The 14,803-nt window shown below is 36.7% G+C and overlaps 1 protein-coding gene across 2 annotated transcripts in view; it reads right to left on the bottom strand.

Annotated features, from left to right (window-relative positions):
- Nucleotides 1-14,803, bottom strand: part of LOC125236342 (glucose dehydrogenase [FAD, quinone]-like) — a 38,314-nt gene that overhangs the window by 11,863 nt on the left and 11,648 nt on the right. For both annotated transcript variants that reach the window (XM_048143114.1, XM_048143115.1), the window contains exons 3-4: nucleotides 3,377-3,622; nucleotides 465-636 (exon numbers count right to left, since the gene is read on the bottom strand). In XM_048143114.1, the coding sequence (XP_047999071.1) occupies nucleotides 465-636; nucleotides 3,377-3,622 (418 nt within the window). The remainder of the gene's footprint in view (nucleotides 1-464; nucleotides 637-3,376; nucleotides 3,623-14,803) is intronic.

Here is a 14,803-nt window from a genome sequence, read left to right as displayed (position 1 = left end):
TCTTTTCATAAGCATTTTCATGGTGATGATATTTAAATGATAAGTAACAGCGATTAAACCATGCAGGTAGATAATTATAAACATTTACAGACTAGAATTTTGTAAATGAATACGGGCTAAAGTGAATCTGGGGCACACATCAGGCGTCACTATACCGTCACTATACACATTATTGTACCTATATTCTGTTAATATGGGTCAAATTCGAGACTTCAAACGCAAGAGCTTCCTCCATAAAAATGTTTGTAAAAGTGTAGGTAATGTTGTTCTGTGATTGTGCTCCAAAGGGCTACCCCACACTAGCAGCTTCCGTGTATAGTGAACTCTATAGCTGCTGCTTGACATAATGTCTTTGGCGGAACTGCGGAGCAGCGCACCGCCATTTTTCTTAGCACTCGAAAGACGCCAGTGTGGAGCGACAGTAAAAGGTAACACACTAAGGATTAAACCGTGACGTGACTTACCCAACATCTTGCCTCTAGGCCAACTGCAGTACGACCCTTCAGACAGACAGGCTTTCTCTTGGGCTTCAGTCTTGTACAGCCAATCCGTGTCAGGCCGGCCCCAGTAAGCTGTCACCCATGCTGGCACTGAAGACTGCGTTGGTTCGTCCCCACCCGCTTCTATTAAAAGTACCTGTTGACAAATAGGTTAAATACGAATTAAAAAAAAGAATAAGGGAAAACTGATGGCGGCAGATATGAGCATGACTCGCCTGTATCCTTCGCGTCCTTGCTGACGAGACCTGTGCACGCCGCCGACACAACCAAATAGGTCAAATAAAATAAGTATATTGATGTGTTCTATTTTACTGGTGCGCTGGGGAAATACTGCAAAAAGCCCGAAGTATCCGAAACCGAAAGGGTGTAAGAGGAACGTTATAAAAATGGGTGAAACGAAAGTGGTTTGTTAGGCGATCCTACTAGCAGATAGCAATCTGTGATTATCTTCCTAACCATCTGGGAAAAAGACGTGAGTATATGTATGTAAGTTTTTTTTAAATTATGAATTGGCTTACTCTTGACCACAGACTAGCCAGAGGCAAAGACGTGGCCTACGATGGAGCGAGCTCGCCCTATATGTATAGGTATTGTTTTTGTAACATTGATCTACCTACTATACTACCATATCATTTTCACTTCTAAGAAGTGCCAAGAACCCGCTAATCGGGAAATGATCTGTTGTAATACAGACGGTTGCTGCTCCTTTGCTTATTTTAAAGTAAGCAATATACATAGATGTTGATTGATTGAATGAATTAACCACATTTAATATTAACACTTTCGAAACCGGGCTCTACGCGGCGCTACGACATTTTCGCTACATACGGGGAAACCCATGTAATCGGCTACGCTTCTACGAGCGGTGTGCCCGACAGTCGGGTTCTTGGTAGCGAAAGTGTTAACCACAACATAAAAATCGTGCCATGACTTGCAATAGAAAAACCGCGACCCACTTGGAGTCAGATCTTTATCATAACATAATCTAATGTTCCAAAAGATGTATTTTTAATTTATACGAATTTATAATTTTACTTAAATGTGTATATTTTATATGTCGTGGCTATAAAGGTATTAGAATTCACCTATATGTCAGAAATTATATTAGGTAGGTACATTTTTTTTTAATACTACGTCGGTGGCAAACAAGCATACGGCCCGCCTGATGTAAAGCGGTCACCGTAACCTATGGACGTCTGCAACTCAAACAGTGTCACATGCGCGTTGCCATCCCATCAGAAACTTGTACATTCCCTTTTGCTGTGTTAAGTACGCAGCAAAAAGGAGTGCGCTAGTTCTAAGGAGGGTTCGGGTTGCCGACGACTCAAAGGACAATAGACGGAACAAGTTAAATGCTTTTATCACCAATATGCTGAATTATGTGGCTATACATATATAAATAGGCCAAATCTTGAACCAAAAGTTGCATACATTTTCCGTAATTTTTACCTCTCTATCGGGTAACGTACCTCTATATCATAAATCTATAAGGTCCAGGCCCCCTATTCAAGGTGAATGTTTTGCTCATAACTTTACAAATACCTAATACCATTAATGGTTATGCTCGTACACACAATTTTTTGCTTTAAACAGTCGCATCGTGCTTGTGGTTTTCGTATATTATGGTTTGTGGTTTTATAAAAAAAAAAACATAAACAGACTAGACGATTAAGTTGATTAAAAAACTAGTTTCGTACCGTCTTAACTAATTATCTTGATGTACGATGATGTCATTAAGAGTGGATGTAGAGAATATTTTCTTGTGTTTACATAGATTGGGAATTTATTTTTTGTCATCATATGTTACTTAATAGGTACGACCGGAGCTTAATAAATTAATACAATAACTACCGATTGCCGATTTTTGAGTCTCACGCGTTCGAATTCAGAAAATTGACACTGAAAATAATAAGCAAGTCACCGTTTTCAACCGGTATTTTAGTGACAAAATCCCTTAATGCGAGATTCAAAAATCGCCCTCCTGTAGCCGTATGTAAAAACCCATAAGATTTTGACGAATACAAAAGAGCCTGCGTTGTTTATGAAATCATTCCCGTTGAGTTTAATTATAATAAATATACGTTGATAAATAAGGTGATTGAGGTCACACAATGTCCCGTGTTACAAATGGTCCAAAATACTGCCGGACCGTTAAATGTTTATTTATTCCTTCCCTCATCCAAGCAAGAAATACAAGAGTTCCATTTTGTCGCATTCTTTTGCCGTGATTTTAACTAAAATAAATAAGTTTAAGTTTAACTTAAATTCGGTTCGTTCGGTTCTTGCTAACTTAAATTGGTCTAACTCTGTGTTTATCCATAGTGCATCAATTAACAAAACAATGTAGTATCTTGTGCTCTGCAGACATGGACAATGCGCGGATTTTCACATTAATGAGACACGGATGGACAGGCATTGTGAATGGGAGGCCGAAGATCTACCTATTAGAGAATAAAGAACTAGCTGTGCTTCCACGTTTTGATGCTTAATGACATGATGTTTGTTTGAAAGACATTTATTCTTGAAAAGCACAAAACATGAACAAACATAGCAACGAAATAGTTCTCTATAAGTCTATAGTAATTCTATTATCATCACGAAATAGGGCTATGAAGCCAGCGCACACAGTTTTTCGTTGTTTTCCTTTTTCGTTGCACCCATTCGGTAACTATAATGTGGCACACCAAAATATAACTACATAATATAGAAGACGTGTAATAAAAAGAATCGAGGTATGCTGAATTGCTGATGTATTCAATACCCATAAATGGACATCACTTTCTTAAGGATTCCCACACACAATTGGGTCCTTTCGCTTGATAGAGACAGATAATCCGGGTGTGCAATGAACACAATCTATCTGGAGTTACACATACCTTCCACTGTGGATTCTCCGACAACCTCGCAGCCACCACCGATCCCGCCGTCCCGCCACCCACAACTATAAAGTCATAAGTATCCAGTAGACTGTCAGGTGTTTCACTGCTGACCCTATTGCAGGGGTCCGCGAGGTCGCATCGGCCATTGATGAAAGCTTCAAGCACTGTCATGAAGAGCATAAACTGCCCCCCGCAGGAGGCCGCCATGGATGGCCCTACCTCCCGGATCGGGCAGGCGCATGCCTGAAAAACAAACAGGAGGTTACGAAAAAAGTAGGTCCTCTACCCAGACATAAAACACTAGATTAATTCTGTACTACAACATGTAGAGGTATTACCAGCGATGTAGGGTAGATTGGCGCGACGATGCCAGAATTTGCGCTATATGTATATCTGGCGACATTTAGTCCCCTAAGTTGGTAGTTTTGAAGGTCTCCGAATACGATATCTTATACTATTAAACGAGCAATTCTTGTATATTTATTTATTTGTTTATTTATTTATTTATCTATTTATTTATTTATACCGACGATCTCGGAAACCGCTCTAACGATTTCGCTGAAATTTGTTATGTGGGGGTTTTAGTGGGTGAAAAATCGATCTAACATATCCTTAGGTCCCGGAAAACGCGAATTTTCGAGTTTTCACGCGTTTTTCTTCGCGCGCCATCTCGTGTGGAGTAGTTGTACTGTTGAGACAGAAGTCTTTCGGTCGATGTAAGTATTATTTTATTGGCAGTATTCATTTTATTACAAATATAATGGTCAAGCAGTTCAAGCACGCACATTAATTTGTAATGAGTTAATCTAGGTTCAATTTATCTTTATTCGTTCCTTTGATGATGCTTTGCGAATGGGAAACGGAGTAAAAACCAAGTAATTACTTAAGATAATCATTTGAATTTTTGCAAATATATATTTCTTGTGTAGAAGAAAAATTGTCTTAAATGCTCGACGCAACTTGTCTTAGTTTTTTTGCCTTGTCATCAATCTCATCATGTCCACGAATCAATTCTTTGTCATTGCTAAATCAATCGTCTAATCATCGGATAAAAACATAATAATGATTCTATGTACATCCACGTTCTACAATTACATCTGCGACTGTAATTATTTTTTCTTCCAAGATTTCATCAATACAGTTCATCTAATTGTCATAACTACGAGATCATGTACAAATTCTAATGATTGAGGATACAAAGGCTGTTTTTGTCGTGAGTTGGCAACTAACCATTCATGATCGTCATACAATGTTGTAGACGTAGAAAGACATAAGTATTGAATGATTGTGGGTTACTGACGTCCTTTTCATTTGGATATGTATACGATTAATCAAAGATAAAGCTTCACATGGTTATTTAAAGTAAAAACTTGGATTTTCCATTGATGCTCGTTGGTACGCTGTAGATGCGGGTTTGACATTTCGTCGTGACTACCTAAGTATTATTTTTATTTCAAAGATTCCTGATTGAGCTCAGGAAAATTACAAAAAAAAAGCTGCTTGGATAACATAGGTAACCTACTGCGAAACTTAAAAGCAAAATAAATTACATATTTCACTTAAATTTGGGATCAATATCCCATACATGCGCCATCTTGGATTTTTTCCATTTAAATCCTTCCAACATCCGATATCGGATCGGATAATGTGAAAACGCACTTAGACCACTTGCCGTCTTAAACACATTGTTTCGGTGCGTAAAAGCACCAACTATATTATATTGAATTAATACTAAATTAACGCGTTGATGTTCATAATTAATTCATTTTAACGAAAATGTTATATAAGATTCTTAGGTCAAAAAACTTGAGTTAATTAAGCAATTAATTAATTACACGCCTGTAGCGCTTGTTTTTAGTCTACCGTCAAAATTAATAGATAGGTATGAATATTTTTAAATAATGCGAAATTGCTACTTTTGTCCATGACCAAGACCATGAGCTTGATCATCCGGTTGATGGCGGTCAGGGTTTGCGTGGCAACACACTCGTGTTTAATAGGTACCTTTATTAGTTTTATTACTGATCGATATATCAATTCTGGTAGAAGGACAGATGGCAGTCGCTTTCATAAAACTAGTGCCTACGCCAAATCTTGGGATTAGTTGTCAAAGCCGACTCCAGGCTCCCATGAGCCGTGGCAAATGCCGGGACAACGCAAGGAGGATTATGATTAACCACAAAAAACGTTTTAGTACTAAGTAGTTTTTTAACTTTGCGAATGGTGCTTTAAGCCTGGGGTCCAATATACTCCATTGTAGGCCACGTCTTTGCCTTTGGCTAGTCTGTGGTCAAAAGTAAGCCCATTTATATATATAAAAAAAATTGCGGAATCGAGCCGCGTCGCATCGAGTTCCCATACATTTTGAATGCGACTCGACGCAATGGACGCAGTCTCATGAGAAATGCAGAAAGCGAATTAACGAGGCTCGACTCGGCGTAGTCATAGGGCTTACGGAAAAAAACTGCATTTTATGCAGAAAGCAAGCCACTTTGCACAGTGATACTAGGGACCAATACAAATGATTTCATCCGAGGAAACACGATTTTCATCCACTAGAATTCAAGATGGCGGACATTTTCCAAAATGGCGGCCGCATATTTTTAAAAATTTATAGAATCACAACGGCTGCACCGATTTTGATGGTTGGGGTGTCTATCAGTTCGTATTGAAGCGCTTATTAATATAAAAAAAATAAAGTCATAAAAAAATAAGATGGCGGCCGAATAATAAGAAAAATATGAAATTTTCAAACTTTTATTTTCATTCTCGTGAAATTTACCAATAAATTTTCTATGATATGGCCACATGTGTATGTATTTAAATTAAACCTGTTAATATTATCTACACAATCAAATAAAAATCATGAAAATCCGTTGAGTAGTTTTTGAACTATACCCATTTCAAATGGAGCGCGCGGATTTGAAAGACGTTTTCGCACATGATGTAAAAAAATTGGAATCATAACGGCTGCACCAATTTTAATGGTTGGGGTGGGTATCAGTTTGTATTAAAACATTTATTCATATAAAAATTAAAATCATTTAAATAATTAAAGATGGCGGCCTAATAATAAGAAAAATATGAAATTTTTTTTTATTCTCACGAAATTTACAAATAGTTTTTCTACGATATGGTCACATTTTTATTTATTGAAATAGAATCTGATAATTTCATCTGCAAAATAAAATAAAAAACGTTAAAATCCGTTCAGTAGTTTTTGAACTATACGCATTGCAAATGAACCGCGCGGGTTTGAAAGAAGTCTCGTACCGCTATACACGCAAGACTGATTATTTATTTTGGTCACAACTTACTATATTACTATTCAGAATCAATGTTTTTAGTATTTATATACATTATTAGTATTTTATTCCGAGTTTAGGTATATTTAGATAACCCCCGTAAACTTTGATGGTCATAATTTTTATTTTAATACGTAAAAGAACATAAATGCACATAACATAGTATTTGTATTAATAGCAATTGTCCTTTCCGAGGACTCCAGAGATAATTTTCGACAATTTCTGTAGGGGTTACAGAAATATAGAAGTCGCTATGTATAAAATAACTTATTTTCTGCTTCTCGTCTACTTAGTCTACGTTTCGAGATGGTTTGCTTGTTATACGAAAAGGAGCGTATGTTTTGTAGTGCTGACGATGTTGGTGGGATGCTGGTTATTAATTTTGGTTGGAAACGGTTCCTTGCGCACCAAGTTCACCGATAAATGTGGAGTCTGCGGATCATATATAGGCCGCAGGTGAACTTTTCAAGCTTGGCCATTATTCCTCCAGGAAGACCCTGTTATGTTAGTAGACAACCAACAAGGCTTGTTCCAGAAACTGTAGCCTGTTGGTGTTATTAGTGTGGTGATTTTTTTTTTCTAAATAATTTACTTCCTCAGAGAACATTTGCTCTGCTATTTCAGGGTAAACCATAGGAACGTAACCGGAAGAAGCTGATAGCCTCATTGTACCTCGCGCAAAAGATATGGCGGAACAGGGACTCACGTGTATCATCAGATCTTCCGATACAAATGTCTTGGTATTTAAATAAAAACTACTGGAGTCTGAAGTACGGATGAAGGATAGACGCAAAGTCAGTGGCCAGATTCGGGTTTGGACCTAGCTTAGAGCCCGAAAGGTCTTTGCCTCATGAAGAGGCCTCGAGTGAGTTCAGGGTGGTAACGGGTACCAATGTCCCATGCCCTTTGTTGTTTGAGTTTATCTCGCAGTTTGTAGCCGTGGAGGCTTTCAAGATGTTACTTGCGAGATCGGACGTGATGTAAATGGAGGCAGGAATGTCGGCAAAACGACACTTTACGAGTGCCTAAGCCGCCAAACCATACCGGAAAACAGGCCTGAGTCCATGCTTGCTCACTAAAATATGTGTTAAGAACGGTCCCAATTTGGCATTTAAGCATGGGATCTATGGAGCTAATTATATTGGGAAATTTCCAAGTCTTATCTAGTATATATTTTCTTAATATTTTAAATGAGAATAACCTGCCAGAGTATAAGTTATAAAATAGCCAACACTTTGGATCCTGGAAGACCGACTGCTCTTCGTGGTTTTCACGTCTTTACGTCTGACACCACTTCTTTTTTCAATACAAAAGAAAAAAATCATGTTCTAAAACATTCTTTGCACACCCTGAAGTTATACCAGCTTTGATAGAAACATCGCAGTAACTACAAAGTCTTCCTGCAGGAATAATCGCCATGCTTGAAAAGTTCACCTGAACTTGGTGAGCAAGAAACTGATGTTTACCACCAAAAATAAATTAGTAACCAACATCGGCAGCACTTGCGCTCCGTGTCGTATAACAACGCCCCATATTCTGGATATTACTTCTGTGCCTATGCCATCATCCTGGGGTTGGAAGACGTACAATGATAGTTGGGTACAGGGGGCCGATTTTTGAGTCTCACGGCGTTCGAATTCAGAAAATTGTCACTGAAAATAATAGGCAATTCACCGTTTTTAACCGGTATTTTAGTGACAGTGAGACTCAAAAATCGGCCCCCTGCAGTGGTCTGAAAACAGGGAGATATGGTATGAATGGGAATACTTGGACAATTGCGGTTGTGAAACAGGCTGCGAAACAATACGCTGTAAGTGTTGTGGGTCTACCCTGCGCAATGCAAATAATGCAATGTAACATTTGCACAGGCAGCTGCCAAAATAAAAAGTATTTTGCAAAAATGATATTATAAATTATTATTTATTCATTATTTCCTTGTATTTTGATATTATTTTGAATCACTCTTCTATCTTTCAGTATAACCTAGACGAGAAGCAAAAAATAAGTTTGTATTAATATATGTTTCCGTAGCCCCCTACAGAAGTTGTCGGAGATTAACTCTAGCCTTGAAAAGGAGAAGTGATGCAAATGTTATGTGTACCTATTTAAGTTCTTTTACGTATTAAAATAAAAATTATGACCATCAACGTTTACGGGGGTTATCTAAATATACCTAAACTCGGAATAAATTACTAATAATGTATATAAATACTAAAAACATTGATTCTGAATAGTAATATAGTAAGTGGTGACCAAAATAAATGCGTATAGTTCAAAAACTACTAAACGGATTTTAACGTTTTTTGTTTTATTTTGCAGATGATATTATCAGATTCTATTTCAATAAATAAAAATGTGACCATATCGTAGAAAAACTATTTGTAAATTTCGTGAGAATAAAAAAAAATTCATATTTTTCTTATTATTAGGCCGCCATCTTTAATTATTTAAATGATTTTAATTTTTATATGAATAAATGTTTTAATACAAACTGATACCCACCCCAACCATTAAAATCGGTGCAGCCGTTATGATTCCAATTTTTTTCACATCACGTGCAAAAACGTCTTTCAAATCCGCGCGCTCCATTTGAAATGGGTATAGTTCAAAAACTTCTCAACGGATTTTCATGATTATTATTTTATTATGTAGATAATATTATCAGGTTTAATTAATATATATAAAAATGTGGCCATATCATAGAAAATTTATTGGTAAATTTCACGAGAATGAAAAAAAAAGTTTGAAAATTTCATATTTTTCTTATTATTCGGCCGCCATCTTAAATTTTTTTATGTTTTTAATTTTTTATATTAATAAAAACTTCAATACGAACTGATAGACACCCCAACCATCAAAATCGGTGCAGCCGTTGTGATTCTATAAATTTTTAAAAATATCAGGCCGCCATTTTGGAAAATGTCCGCCATCTTGAATTCTAGTGGATGAAAATCGTGTTTCCTCGGATGAAATCATTTGTATTGGTCCCTAGTATCACTGTGCAAAGTGGCTTGCTTTCTGCATAAAGTGCAGCTTTTGACCATAATTTCGCCGTAAGCCCTATGACTAGCGAGCCTAGTGGACGCCAGGCTTTATAAGTATTTCCATCACACTCGCATACTAAATATGCTATTGCAGGAAAGCGGAGCGAGAGTCACCTATAGAAAAATCGTTCTTTCAAGGGAGTTATGAAATTTCTAGTATACCGTACTTAATTTTTTTATATCTATTACTTACGGTCGGATACCTGATACGGTCACAACAGAGTACCTACTGTACTGTAGTTATTGACATGCCCCTAAATTACTATCGCTCGCTGATGTGGTCACGGCAAATGAGCATGTACGAAACAATTAGTTACGGATGCAGAAGCTTAGGTGAGTAATTATCGTTGGACCACAAAAACTAATTTAATAAAACATTTAATGCGTCTCTAGGTAGATATCTACATTAATTTTTAGATTAAAGCAAAATGTCCCAAGACGATTTATAAATGAATTTAAAATTTGACTTGTTTTCTAGCGACCTTTATTTCACGTATCTACAGAAAATGTCACTAATCCACATAAATCAGTGTGAATCGAAAATAGGTTCATATTTAAATAGACTTATATTGACCGGGATATAGACCGTGATTACCTTTTTGATTTTTCTCGAGCTCCCGATATTTCGACGCAGTTGCATGCATCATGATCACGGAAAACCGTCAATATAAGTCTAATGAAAATAACCGTGAATCATTCAAAACTCATATTTAAATAGTTTCTAAATTATGTATTTAGGTATAATGTTGCCGTTTATTTATTTAGTTATAGCTAAATATAAATGTAAGACATTACTAGAGTAGTTTTTGAACACGCTACAATCAGTATCCGTGTACCGCTTAACGTAACATATCGCTCCTTGAAAAACATAGTGTCATTAAATGAAAAACGTCTTTTTTGGGTACAATGGTTTAAAGTTTTGAAATTTTTGAATTGTCAAAAATTGCCATTTTTAGAACAAACTTGTAATTTTTTGGCAGATCTTGTTAGGTTTGTGACTAAACCTGATAGATATAATAGTAAATTGTATTTTTTTTATTTTGTTTCTAAGATAATTAAGCTTAAACAAAATGGTAGTGACACTTTTCCATTTATTTTTGTTTAGGGACACATGACAACTTTATATCTTCGTTTTAATTTATGGAAAAATGACACTATAGCCATTTTTTATGAAATTTACCTTTTATTTTAATGAATAATTAGCAATCAAACCACCTTTTATGTATATACATTAAAATTTATTGAATTAAATGACATTCGGTCTCAAACCCTGTATCTATTTAGCATTACTGCCCTTAAAAACTAGTGTAAACACTCCTGGCTTGCCCTCTTAAACAATAAAATATAACTAAAAAAATATTAGAAACAAAAATCACTTTCAGTTTTGACATTTGCGTTAGTAATACAACATTTATTTTACTATCCATAAAATTCATGACATTTTATACAAAAAATTAAAATTGTCAGGAAAAAGTAACTTTAGTTAAGTACTTTAGTGCATTCAGGTTAAAATTAATAAAAAAAACAATCGCAATAAAATCAACAAATATCGAAAAAAATCCTCCCTCTGGCCCTTCCTGTAGCTTCCATGCGATCAGTTATGGACCTGATCAGTGTTACGATCAGTTTTTGAGGAATATTTTCCCATTCCTCAATAACTACGGCTTCCAGCTCGTTGAGAGTGGCTGGAGCAGGATCCCGTGACCAAACAAGCAGTTTTAACTCATCCCAGAGATATTCGATCAGGTCGGGGCTCGTTGCTGCCACTCCATTACGGTGCATTCCGACCTCATGCATCAGGGAGTCCCGCACTATCAAGGCAGTATGGCAACGGGCGTAGACGTGCATGAATTGGAAATCAGGTCCAAAAAATTCAGCGTACGAGACCATACGTTCTTCTAAGATCTCCATAATGTAACTGCCTGCAGTTAAGGATCCGTTTTGCCGTCGATGGAAATGCCGCCCCAGAACATGCACGAGCCGCTCCCGTAACTGACTGTTTCTTCGGTGAAGACTGGTGTAAACTGCTCTCCTTGACTCCTGTACACCCTTTTGCGTCTATAGTTGGTGTAAATGATCTCCTTCGTCTCGTTGGGGAACAAACTTTCCTCTATTGCTGCAACGTCCAATCCTCTCTGGCTCTGGCTTCAATTGGTAGCCTCTGTCAGCTCTTCGGGGTAACATTTTCTTCTCCCTCAATCTTCTTCTGATCATGGAGACACTCACTACAGTTCTTCGAGCTGTTCTAAGCAGTATCTGCAGCTCAGGAGCGATAAGAAAGCGGTTCCGCAAAGAGGCCGATACAAGGTACCGGTCGTCTCTAGCGGTGGTGCAGCGTCTTCTCTCAGATCCTGGCCTCCTGATGTAGCTACTGGTCTCCAGAAACCGCAACAAGACTCGTCGCACCCGGAAACGGATGCTTAGGCGTTCAGCAACTTGCTACTGCCGTAGTTTGTTTAGGAGCAGTACCACCACTTGAGCTGCTTTTTCTGGTGTTTAACCACTATTGCCTTCAAGGTTTTTTTTTCTGCAGGCGTTCGTCCTCGGTGACTTTTGGAGTGCAAAAGATCCACATGACACCTTTACAGCTCCTTCTAAAACCGTCTGGGGTAGCACACCTAGAGTCCCATTAAAATCGCATCAATACCTTTTTTTTCAAACCACGGCAGATTGGCGATTATTGCTTTTAAGAAAGTTGTACACCTTTTCTCTTAAAGGGCTTTAATTGTACTTTGAAATGATACAAATATTGATAGATTGCAGTCAATAAGATTAGAGATATTTTTGCTTGAAACGATTTTGCGCGAGGTGAGATTTTTTTTTGACGACGTGGTATACCCTAACTTATGCGAAGTTTAGTCGGCCGCTTGAAATGTGCATGCTCGTGGCGATGTAGCAAATAGGTGATCTGTAGATGCTGGTGTGTTTATACTATTATTGATGATTGCTTTGAATTTTTGAGCCTTGAATATCGTTGAGCCATTTTTTACTGTAACAAACAAATATACTTAATTATGGCTAATAATTTAGTTATATTAATGCACAAGAAATTTATCCACTAGCAATCATAGTTTTTATATTGTATCTTAAATTAGTAATTGTGTCTTGTAGATCATAAAAATAGCAATTACTTCGTAAAAAATAATTATACAAAAAATAATTTTAATTTTTATTAGCGCTGTATATAGGCATTTTACAAAAAAATAGAGTAAAATGTCTTTTTCATAGAATTTCATCAAAATTGTGTAGGTTTATGTGCTAAACTTAAATGGAACAATGGTATTAAACGTAATATGTCTAGAAGGTAATTAATCATTAACTGTTTTGTAATTTTAATTACCGCAAAGCATGACATAAAACTTAAAGTGACAATAATCAGTCAACGCACTTAAAGCTACCATTACCAGTTAAAATGGCTTTAAACTCATAACAGCGGTATTCCATTTCTTTGCAAGCGTAATTATGGTAATTCATACAATCAAAAATGACACTAAACAGATAATGACGATTCATTCATGCAAATTATTTTTAGCGAGTTAAGACCATAACGTCATTTTAAGTAAAAGTACAGTACAACTTTATTTTTAACCTGCATTAAGCCTAATAGTTTAAAGCCAAACCGTCATTACGTGCACAGTGTCACTATACCTATCTCAAAACATTTAGAATCGTTAAAGTACTAGTGTCATTATAGCAAAAATGACACTGTTACTTTAAAATGAAACTCAATATTGAATAGTTATTACAAGTTCAAAGTGACACTTTAAGGATTGATACAATGTTCCATAAGAAAATTGTCATACTTACCATTCAATCTCGCGGAACACCGTCACTAAACACAAAATGACAACTTTCGGCTTAGAGTTCACTACATTTTGATCGGCGTCCAGGTCATTAATGCAAACATGACATTGTTCCCGTCCCCCACGCGTCTATTCCCACTATTCGCCATAGTGACATTAGCGCCCCCTGTCGCTTCTAAGCGAGCTAAATCGATAGGTGTCTTTGCATTGCGTTCGTTATGAATGCGCGACCTAGATGGCGTTGTTAACTAAAAACCTATGTTTTTTGGATAGTGTCACTATGTTTTTCAAGGAGCGATATATTTACAACCCCGAGGAATTCTAAAATATCAATTATAAATGATTACTTTAATCGTGTGTGTGGTGAGGAGTTTAAAATTGCACCACTCCCTTTCCTCCCGTGGGTGTCGTAGAAGTCGACTTTGGAATATGGTATCACAATTTTTGTTCTTTGTTTTCTTTTAACCCCTCAATTTGCCAAAAGTGGTACTGAAACTTACAGTTTCTATGCTCTTTCCGTTTGGGAATACAGGCGTAAATATATGTACCAATGTATGTACATATATACTTTACTGACTGTAGACGACGGAACTACCAACCTCCGTGCTGCGCGCGTGTTGGCAGCCTGGCCGGTACGGATGCCGCTGCCAGCGCGCGTCTTTTGTTTATATGGATATATTTTCTCTCTTGAGTTGTCAATGAGGCACAAATGTTTCGTTTGCACATACTTTTGTAAATAATTTGTGTAAATAGCTAGTTTTTTGTATATATATCTTTGTCTTTTTCCGTGTGTGTTGTGTACATAGATGTATTATAGATGTATACTGTACAGTCAAATATTTTACGTGTTTTATTCACCACCGGCGCACAGCTTACACTGACAAAGAATTTGTGTGCAGTTTTTTTAATACTTGCCTTCATTTACTAATAATAGGTACCTATACGATCAGGATGCTTTTATAATGCCTAGTATCGGTAGTTAATCGTCTTCCTATAATACAATGCTCTTATGAAAACTTTATTAGCATGTTGTAACTGGATAAAGATCATGTTAACACATTACATTTTAAATGGAATATCTATACACCGTGTTTTTATTGAATACCAGTAACTTCGGCCTATATTCCATTATAGGAAACAGAATAGAATAGTTTTTACAAGCTTTTATTCTATTTATTTTGCCTTGTTAGTATGTTAGTTTGGGTCAAAACGGAGAAGCTAAATTTGACCCACTTCCCGTTCGGTTTCCGATTGAGCTGAAATTTTGCACAC

Source organism: Leguminivora glycinivorella, chromosome 19 (assembly GCF_023078275.1).
Source record: "Leguminivora glycinivorella isolate SPB_JAAS2020 chromosome 19, LegGlyc_1.1, whole genome shotgun sequence".
In the NCBI taxonomy this organism is placed as follows: domain Eukaryota; kingdom Metazoa; phylum Arthropoda; class Insecta; order Lepidoptera; family Tortricidae; genus Leguminivora; species Leguminivora glycinivorella.
This window is presented reverse-complemented; position numbering and strand designations above follow the sequence as displayed.